The sequence below is a fragment of the Sapajus apella genome, unplaced genomic scaffold, assembly GCF_009761245.1.
Source record: "Sapajus apella isolate SASKATOON/1434 unplaced genomic scaffold, GSC_monkey_1.0 scaffold249, whole genome shotgun sequence".
Classification (NCBI taxonomy): Eukaryota; Metazoa; Chordata; class Mammalia; order Primates; family Cebidae; genus Sapajus; species Sapajus apella.
The window spans coordinates 182,199-191,419 of record NW_022437189.1 but is presented as its reverse complement, the minus strand read 5'-3'; the positions used below and the strand labels follow the sequence as shown (position 1 = coordinate 191,419).

The following is a 9,221-nucleotide window of genomic DNA, read 5'->3' as shown; positions in this document are numbered from 1 at the left end:
AACTCCCAATCTAAGGTAATCCGCCCACTTTGGCCTCCCAAAATGTTGGGATTACAGGCATGAGCCACCCGCACCCAGCCTATTATTTATTTATTTTTGAATAAATAATAAATATCACTCTCATTTCCCAGGCTGGAATACAGTGGTGTGATTGTCAGAGGACAGGGCTCCCAGTCCAGACTCCAGGAGAGGGTCCTTGGATCGCGAGCAAGAAAGAATGCAGGGTGAGTCCTCAGTGCAAAGTGAAAACAAGTTTATTAAGAGAGTAGAGGAATAAAAGAATGGCTATTCCATAGAGCAGCCCCAAGGGCTGCTGGTTGTGTATTTTCATGGTTATTTCTTGATGATATGCTAAACAAGGCGTGGATTATTCATGCCTTCCCTTTTTAGACCATACAGGGTAAAACTTCCTGAGGTTGCCATGGCATTCGTAAACTGTCATGGCGCTTGTGGGAGTGTAGCAGTGAAGATGACCAGAGGTCATTCTCATCGCCATCTTGATTTTGGCAGGTTTTGGCAGGCTCCCTTACTGCAACCTGTTTACCAGTAAGGTCTGTATGACCCCTATCTTGTGCTGACCTCCTATCTCATCCTGTGACTTAGAACACCTAATGGTCTGGGAATACATCCCAGTAGGTTTCAGCCTCATTTTACCCAGCTCCTGTTTAAGAAGGAGTTGCTCTGGTTCACATTGCCTCTGACACAATCATGGCTCACTGCAATCTTGACTTCCTGGGCTCAGGTGATTCTCCCACCTCAGCTTCCTGAGTAACTGGGATTACGGGCGCCATACCACCATGCCTGGATAATTTTATTGTAGTTTTAGTAGTGATGGGGTTTTTCCAGGTTGTCCAGACTGGTCTCAAATTCCTGGGCTCAATCTAACCACTCTCCCAAAGTGCTGGGATTACAAGTATGAGTCATGGCACCGGCTGGTAAGCTCTTATATGTAGAAAACCCTAAATATTCCACACAAAAAAAGTTAGAGTAATAAATGAATTCAGTAAAGCAGTGGGATGCAAAGCCAATGCACAAAAATTAAATCTCTATTCATTAACAACAAGCAATCAAAAAACAAGGTAAAACTTCCATTTACAATAACATCAAAAGGCCAGGTGCAGTGGCTCATGCCTGTAATCCCAGCACTTTGGAAGGCTGAGCTGAGAGGATCACTTGAGCCCAGGAGTTGAGGCTGTAGTGAGCTATAATTGTGCCACTACAGTCTAGCCTGGACAAGAGTGAGATCCTGTCTCAAAACAAAAACCAAACAACAACAACAAAAACCCATGCAAATGGACAGCAATAAATAAATACATTGAATTAAATAAACCAATTAAAAAAACACTTTAACATCAAAAGGTGCTCAAAGTATTACCAAGTAAACTGCAAGTTCCAGCTGGGCTTGGTGGTTCACACCTGTAATCCCAGTGCTTAGGGAGACCAAGGCAGGAAGATCCTTCAAGCCCAGCAGTTCAAGACCAGCCCTGTTAATATAGCGAGGCCACCTTTAAGTAAAAAAACTGAAAAGAAAAAAACCAAAAAACTCTGGAAGTTTCTTTCCTTCACCCTACCTCCACTTCCACCCCCAGCTTCGGGCACATCTTTCCTTTCTCTCCTCCAGTCCATATTTCATAGTTGCCCTTTAAGTCCCACATTAGAAATAGCAGACAGCCCAAATCCCATGATGTTTCTTGGCATCGTCTCCCTGTATCCCGTGTTTAAATGTCACAGCACCTCACACGCAGTGCTTTGACAGGCCATTTGCCATCTGTTGTTCTCACTGGATTGTAATTTCCCCAAGGCCAAGGCTGGATTTTACAAAACTTTGCTGTCCTGGTAGGCTTGGCAAAGCGCAGGCAGGGAAGAGACATTCAGAGCCTATTCGCGGAGGGCAGCGGGCAGATTGGAGAGCGGCAGGCTGCCTGGGTAAACCAGGTCTACCTTTCTCAGGCTGGTTGATACCTAAAGGACATTTAAGGGGCCCAGTTTCTAAGCAGGGGCTCAGCCGGGCCATCCAAACTCTGGTCGTATGAGCTGAAGCGTCCTTAAAGGAGACACACAAAAAAATGCGCAAAGCAACACGGCCTAGTGGGAAAGGACCTGGACTTGAATGCAAAGGCGTGGAGCAGGCTTTCCCAGCCTCAATTTTTCTCTTCTTACAGAGGCGGAGACTCATAGAATGAGGTGCTCGACATCCCAGAAACTTTTGCAGAATGAATCAGCAGCCAGGTCTGCGCTCCCGAGGCCAGGGCTGGCCGCCTGTCGCGGCCCTGTGCACGGTATGGCCACTTTGTGCCCTGCGTTTCGCCTCCAGACCGGGCGGGAGCTGTGCATCGCCCAGGTGTCCTGGACACAAGCAGCAGAGCGCCGCCGCGGAGGGAGGGGAGCGCCGCGCCCCGCCGGCCCCGGCCCCGCGCTGCGCCCAGTCCTGCTGCGCCCTCCTGCGGCCGCCGCTCTGAGACCTCCCGCCCTGCGGCCCCGCCCCCGCGGTGACGTCACCGCATTCCGGCTCCGCTCCTCCCGCCGCGACGCCCGCACCGCAGTGACAGCGAGCCGGGCCCGGTGGCGGAGAGGAAGTGCGGTCCGCGCCAAGCCCGTCCCCGCCGACGCCGGCTCCCCGCGGCTCGGGTGACAGCGTCGCGGCTGCCGGGCGCAGCGCGGGGCAGGCGCGGGCAGAGCAGAGCGCAGCGGAGGCTCCGGCGGAGGCGCGGGGAAAATGGCTGATGACTTTGGCTTCTTCTCGTCGTCGGAGAGCGGGGCCCCGGAGGCGGCGGAGGAGGACCCGGCGGCCGCCTTCCTGGCCCAGCAGGAGAGCGAGATCGCAGGCATAGAGAACGACGAGGGCTTTGGAGCACCTGCCGGCGGCCATGCGGCCCCCGCGCAGCCGGGCCCAGCGAGTGGGGGTGAGTCAGCGCGGGGCCTGGAGCGGGGCTCGGGGCGCGCTCCCGGGGGACCCCGACCGGGGACCAGCGGCACAGGGAAGAGGGCCTGCTCTAGGTCAGCCGGGGCAGGAGCTGGGGGACATGGGGAGGAATCTTCTTAGAGATCTCCACGTAGGACCTCAGAGCTGGGATGAGGCCTCGCCTGGGGCTGTAGATCCAGCGACTCCCGGGACAGGAATTCAGTCATGACATTTCATTCCCAGGCCAGCTTCCCCGCTGCCAGGCTCTGGAATCCAACCCCAGCTCAGTTTTCAGAGACCTTCCTGAGCCTCCTAATAGCCTATCTGTTCCAGGCTCCCAGCTAAGTGTGCAGGTGTGGGCAGAACACAGCCCTCCTGGACCCTCAGCCTTAGCTCTCTCCTGCAGCTGGGAAAAAAAGGGGACCCTAGGTGCAGCGGGAACTCACTAACCTTCCCCAGGGACCACCTGCCATTCGGCAGCCAGTGAGCTAAGTGCCTTGATTACATTTAATCACTTCATACTCGTTATTCAACCCATTTCAGAGATGGTAAAACTGAGGCTCAAAGGGGTATGCTATTGAAATAACTAGTAGTGGCAGATCAAGAATTTAAACCTGTTTCTTTTTCTTATATATTTTTTCCTTTTCCTTTTTTGAGATGGAATCTTGCTATGTTGCCCAGGCTGGTCTTGAATTCCTAGGCTTAAGCTAACCTCCCACCTCTTCCTCCCAAAGCGTTGGGATTACAGATGTGAGACACCACACCTGGCCGTGAATTTAAACCTGTTTCTGTCAGACTCGAAGCCTTCTCCACCTGACCACACTGCCTCCCAAGTGTCTGGTTCTGAGTTAGACACGGGGGTGTGGGTCGCAAAGAGGCATCAGTCAGATGCGGTCCGGCCCTGCAGGGTTTTGTGGTTGCTGACTCAATGGTTTTCCAAAGGTGGTCCAGGGCTATTATGATTTCTTGTGATTGGCTTCAGACCTCAGAGTTCAGGGCCTGGTCCCTGTCAGATCATCTTTATCAATGTTGTTCCTGCTCTGGTTCTGGCTAGCAAGAATGATTTTGTAAACTATTTAGTAAAAAAGTAGGTATCACCTTCATGGGTGCATCTGAAACAGGCCTTCCTGTTAATGTCACTTTGCAGAGGTTTATGGAGAGGTTATGTTGTAATAAGTGCTGACATATATACAAATACATATATTTTGGTTAATGATGTTTACAAGGCTCTTCAGTCATGTTTGTATTCATTCGGCATTTGCTGAGCACCTACTGTGTACCAGGCCACTGGGGATACAGAAATGAATAAGATAGTTCTTGTGGCTCAGAAGTTTGAAGCAACTCTGTATCTCCTTGATATTAGAAATGTAACCAGGCTTTTGTAACATGCAAGAAACTTGTGGCCCAGAGAATTTGAATATCTTGCCCAGAGTCACACAGCCAGGTGTGACAGATCTAGGACTTGATCCCAGGCCTCCCAACTCTGGGCTCCGTGCTCTTTCAAATGCTGTGGAGCCTGGGCAACATGGTGAAACCCCATCTCTACAAAACATACAAAAGTTAGCCATATGTGGTGCCATGCAGCTGTAGTTATAGTGCCAGCTACTCGGGAGGCAGAGGCAGGAGCATCACTTGAGCCCAGGAGGTGTAGGTAGGTTGTAGTATGCCGTGATCATGCTGCTGTACTCCAGCCTGGGCAACAAAGTGAGACCCTGTCTCAAAAAAAAAAAAAAAAATCCCGTAGCAGTCACCTTCCTGGGAGGCGATAGGATGTGGGGGTGAGAAGCAGGGGGTCTTTTGCCACCTGTCTGAGACAGCAATGGAGGGCTTCTGAAGTGGCAGCTCCCAGCACCTCAGCACAGATCCTGCCTTGTCCCAGGGAATTCCTAAGAAATGCCTGCCCCAGTTAATGCACCAGTATTCATTGGTCCATACCTCTGTGAGACCACCCTTTTCCTCAGGCTGGCTCACTGGGGTCTGTTGGGGGAGGGGTACAGGGTGGGGGAGGGGTGTGGGGCAGAGGAGGGATGCCTGGTGGGGAGGTGTTGCTGAGGGGAGCCATTTTCAGAACTCCAGGAGAGAGAAGATGGGATTCAGGCCAAGGGCAGTCAGACGCCTCTGGGAGTTGAGTGGGCTGTGGCCTCTTCCCAGGACAGCGGGGCTCCAGGGGCTTACAGCCTGGATGGGAGGTTCCATCTCTGGCAGGGGTGGGTCACAGATTGGCCTCACACCCGAGGTGGCAGGGAGAGAAACAATGACACACTCACTTCTTCCAGGGAGCTGCCGGGGACACAGCCTTCTGAGGGTCTCCCAGGCACATACCTGCTGACTCTGCAAAGGTTCAGCTGCCCTCCTCAGTTGTGGTTGGGGAGCAGGGAAGTGCTGAAGGATGGCGGCTCAGTGGGTGGCCAGATAGGCTAGAATTGATCTGATCTTCTTAGCCTACGAAGTGCTAAACAGGTAATCCTCCCCTGACCAGGGATGTGTGCCAGGAGCCTAGGTGGGGCAGAGAAAAAGTGCCCTGGCCTGCTAGGAGCTGGGCAAAAGCTGGCTCTCCCAGCAGCTGCCAGTCAGTAGCTCTGAGGCACCTTCTCTCAGATGTTGGAATACTCAGATTAGCAGTCTCTGTGCTGACACTGGGCTCAGGTGCCCCTGGGGAAAGAGGTGTCTGGTGTGGGCCTGTGCTGGAGCCACAGGGAGCCCCTCCTCTCTGGCTGGATCCGTGGTCCTGGGTGATCTGGGTGATGGACACTTTGTTTCCATTCATCAGCCTTGGGTTGGTTTTCATTTTCACAATCAGTGTTCTGAGCACCAGACCTGGCTCTGACTTGCCCGTCAGTTCTGGGCAAGCCCATTTCCCCCGCTGGGCCTCAGTAAGCTCACAGGAATGTTCTGGACCCTTTCTGTCCTTGTTTCAAAATGGGTCAGGCAGCTGAGGGAAGCAAACACCCAGGGGTTTATCCCCAGGACGAGTCTCTGCCTCAGTCCTGTTCTGCTGGCCTGTGAGTGTGGACTCCGGGTGATAGATGTGCAGTGGGCGGTCGGAGAGCACTGTGGGAACAGGTACGGGAACTCTGTGTGGGTGTGGGTGGACTCCCAAGGAGGCTGAACCACATCTCCAAACACTCTCGAGGCTGAGACTGGGGCAGAGAGAAGTCGGGTTAGACCCCAGGCAGCTGCCTGCAGATGGGGGGATCTGAGACTGGGGTTGGTCAGAGTGGAATGGCGTGGTGCAACTTCTTGAGAAGGCCAAGTGTACAGACTGGCATCACAGGGAACAGACCCTGGTAGTGTGAGGCCCTGCTAGAGGAGATGCCCCAGCAGAAGAAGCCCCTTTGCAGAAGTGCTGCCACTGAAACCCTATTGGTCTCAGTGGTTTAGGGGCCAGGACACCCATGCTGGAGAAGCCTTATCTAGATGAATGGGGGTGACAGCTGACAGAGTTGGTTGGAATCAATCACTGTTTGACTCTGAAAACAAAGTCAATTATGATTTATGTCAACCAGGGATTATTTCCATGGGATTAAGCATCCTTCCCTTCAGTCCCCAGGCCAAACACACTGTCACTGCTGCTAACAGCCCTCTCTGGCTTGCGAAGGGCTAGTTGTCCATCTGCCTAATAACCTTATGTGGCCTGCATGGCTTTCTGCTAGGAGGCACAGCAGTTTCTGAGAGCCTTGCAGATAACAGCAGGCCTCAAAAGAACAATTCAACTTCCACTTAGCCGACAGTTACTGCTCACCCATTCCGTACTGGAGCCCTGAGGAGCTGAACAGGACACAGAGCTGGGTAAGGGGATACACACGGCTCCTGGGGGTCACGAGTAATTGCACAAGAGGGTGGGGGATACTGTATGATATTCTGGGATACCCCAGAAGTGAGACCTTCCATAAGTGCCTAGGAAAGTGGAGGAAGCAGAGGAGGGCTTCCCAGAGGAGGTGACTTATGAGCTGGACCTTGGAGAATAAATGGATCCAAAAAAATCATTTTTTTTTTAAGACAGGGTTTCACCATGTTGGCCAGGCTGGTCTTGAACTCCTGACCTCAGGTGATCTGCCCGCCTTGGCCTCCAAAGTGCTTGGATTACAGGTGTGAGCCACCACACCCGGCACAAAAAAGTGTTCTTTGGAGAGGCAAGCAGGAAGAAAGCACAGGGATGAGGGTGGTACGTTTGGGGAAGGAGGAAACCAGAATTTAGGGTTTGTGGGATAGGCTGATGAGAAGTGAGTCAGGGATGGGCAGGGCCAGATTGTAGAGATCCTCATGTTCTAGGGTTAGATGTATTCATCTGGCAAATATTTATTGAGTCCCTGTTATGTGCCAGGGAATGCTCCAGGTGGTGAGCCTCGTCATGGATGAAACCAAGTCCACGCCCTCATGGAGGGTCCATTTGAGGGAGGAAGACAGATAATAAACACATCCACAAATAAACATAGCAGGCTGAGTGAGTGAGCTTAACACTGCTGGAGGAATAGGAAGGGGTGTCCAAGGGGTGGATTGGGGTCTGGTCAGGGAGGCCTTTAATCAGGCAGCATCTAAGCAGAAGCTGAAGGGAGGGAGGGAGCAGCCTTCCAGGCAGAGGGAACAGCACCTGCAAAGTCCCCAGGGCAGGAGCAGGCGCTATAGGCCACTGTGGTCCATGGGAAGTGGATTTCTTTGGGGTTTGTTTCCATGACATTTTGAGTCAGAGGAGAGGCACAGGTAAGTGCATGTTTTACAGATTGTCGGTCCTGGCAATTGGTTTGAAAGAGGGATGGGAGAGGCTGGAGTCAAGGGGAACTGTGAATGGGTGGAAGCCATGCATTCATTGTCTTTCTTTCATGCATTTATTTACTTGTTTATTCAAACAAAGAGTTATTGAGCACTTGCAAAGTCACAGGTCCCATGCAGATGTCTGGGAGACACAGAGGAGAAGAGAAAGAGACGTGGTTATACCTTCCCAGGTGTTTGCCCCTAGCAGGCAAAGCAGTTGTGCAGGCGCAAGGTGGTGAGGGCCTGGCTGGGGCTGAGCTGCAGGAGAGAGTGGAGGCCAGCTGTGAATGTCACTGTTGCAGCAGAAGCCCCAGGAGTTTGTGACTAATCAAATGTCAATTAAAGGGATTGGGAGGAGTCACTGCCGAGGGCAAAATTAATTCCTTCTGGGAGGGGCACAAAGAGAAAAGATATGCCAGGTGCTGTCTGGGGGAACTGCAACTCCTGCTCACTCAGGAGGAGCAGTTGCTCAAGGCACCGCAGGGACAGGCAGAGACGTGTAGGCCCCTGTCTTCCTTATCCCATATGGCCCCTGCCCTGAGCTTATGGCTGTGAGAGGCTTTGTAAACAGGAATGGGATTGAGCCTAAGTTCAAGTGTGTGTGTGTGTGTGTGTGTGTGTGTGTGTGTGTGTGTGTGTGTGTGTACGTATATCCATTATGTCTGTTTGCATGTAGGTCAATATATACATGGGTGTACACAGAGTTTGGCTTTAGGGGCTAATGTAGGATCATTTCCTGCTTGCTATAAGCTGGACAGTGAGTAATGCTATGTCCTTGTTCTCTTTCCAGCTGGTTCTGAGGAAATGGGGACCACAGTCAATGGAGATATGTTTCAGGTAAGCAGGGCTCTGTCTCAGCTGTGGTGAGGACCAATAGCCCTGGTCTCAGTAACTTACAGCCTCATCGTTTTAGGCTTACGGATCCAAGTTCTCCTGTTTATTATGTCTGTTGCATTGGTGTGGGAACACAGAGAAGGGTTTTTGACATGTTTTCTTGTCATTTAGAGGGTGGGGAAGAGGAATAAGGATCACTAGAGATTGAGATTGATGGGAATAGCCTCAAGTTGCCCATGGTGATGTCTGGTTTTGGGAGGGAGAGGTAAAGTGGCCCACAGTGGCATGGGACAAAGGCAGCATAAGGCCCCGCCTGATCACGCACCACTGCTGGGAGGCTGAACTGAGACCATCTCCACACACAGGAGCATTTTAACTGGGTGAGCCCTTTGATCCAGAGATTCTGCTTCTAGAATTTTCCCAAAGGAAATAATTGGACAAGGCCACCCAGATTCTTTGGAGGATTATTTATAATGGCAGACAAATTGGAGACAACCTAAGTATCCAGCATCAGGGGACTGAATAGATAGATTAGAAAACCATGCTGTTGTTAAAAAGGGTAATCAAGGCTGGGCACGGTAGCTCACCCCTGTAATCCCAGCACTTTGGGAGGCCGAAGCAGGTGGATCATATGAGGTTAGGAGTTCAAGACCAGCTTGGCCAACATAGTGAAACCCCGTCTCTACTAAAAATACAAAAAATTAGCCGGGCACAGTGGCAGGCGCCTGTAATC

The 9,221-nt window shown here is 51.8% G+C and overlaps 1 protein-coding gene across 2 annotated transcripts in view; it reads left to right on the top strand.

The window, feature by feature from the left end:
* The first annotated feature begins 2,467 nt into the window (after positions 1 to 2,467).
* Positions 2,468 to 9,221, top strand: part of CLTB (clathrin light chain B) — a 24,877-nt gene continuing 18,123 nt past the window's right edge. For both annotated transcript variants that reach the window (XM_032271788.1, XM_032271787.1), the window contains exons 1-2: positions 2,468 to 2,903; positions 8,445 to 8,491. In XM_032271788.1, the coding sequence (XP_032127679.1) occupies positions 2,717 to 2,903; positions 8,445 to 8,491 (234 nt within the window). In that variant the 5' untranslated portion in view covers positions 2,468 to 2,716. The remainder of the gene's footprint in view (positions 2,904 to 8,444; positions 8,492 to 9,221) is intronic.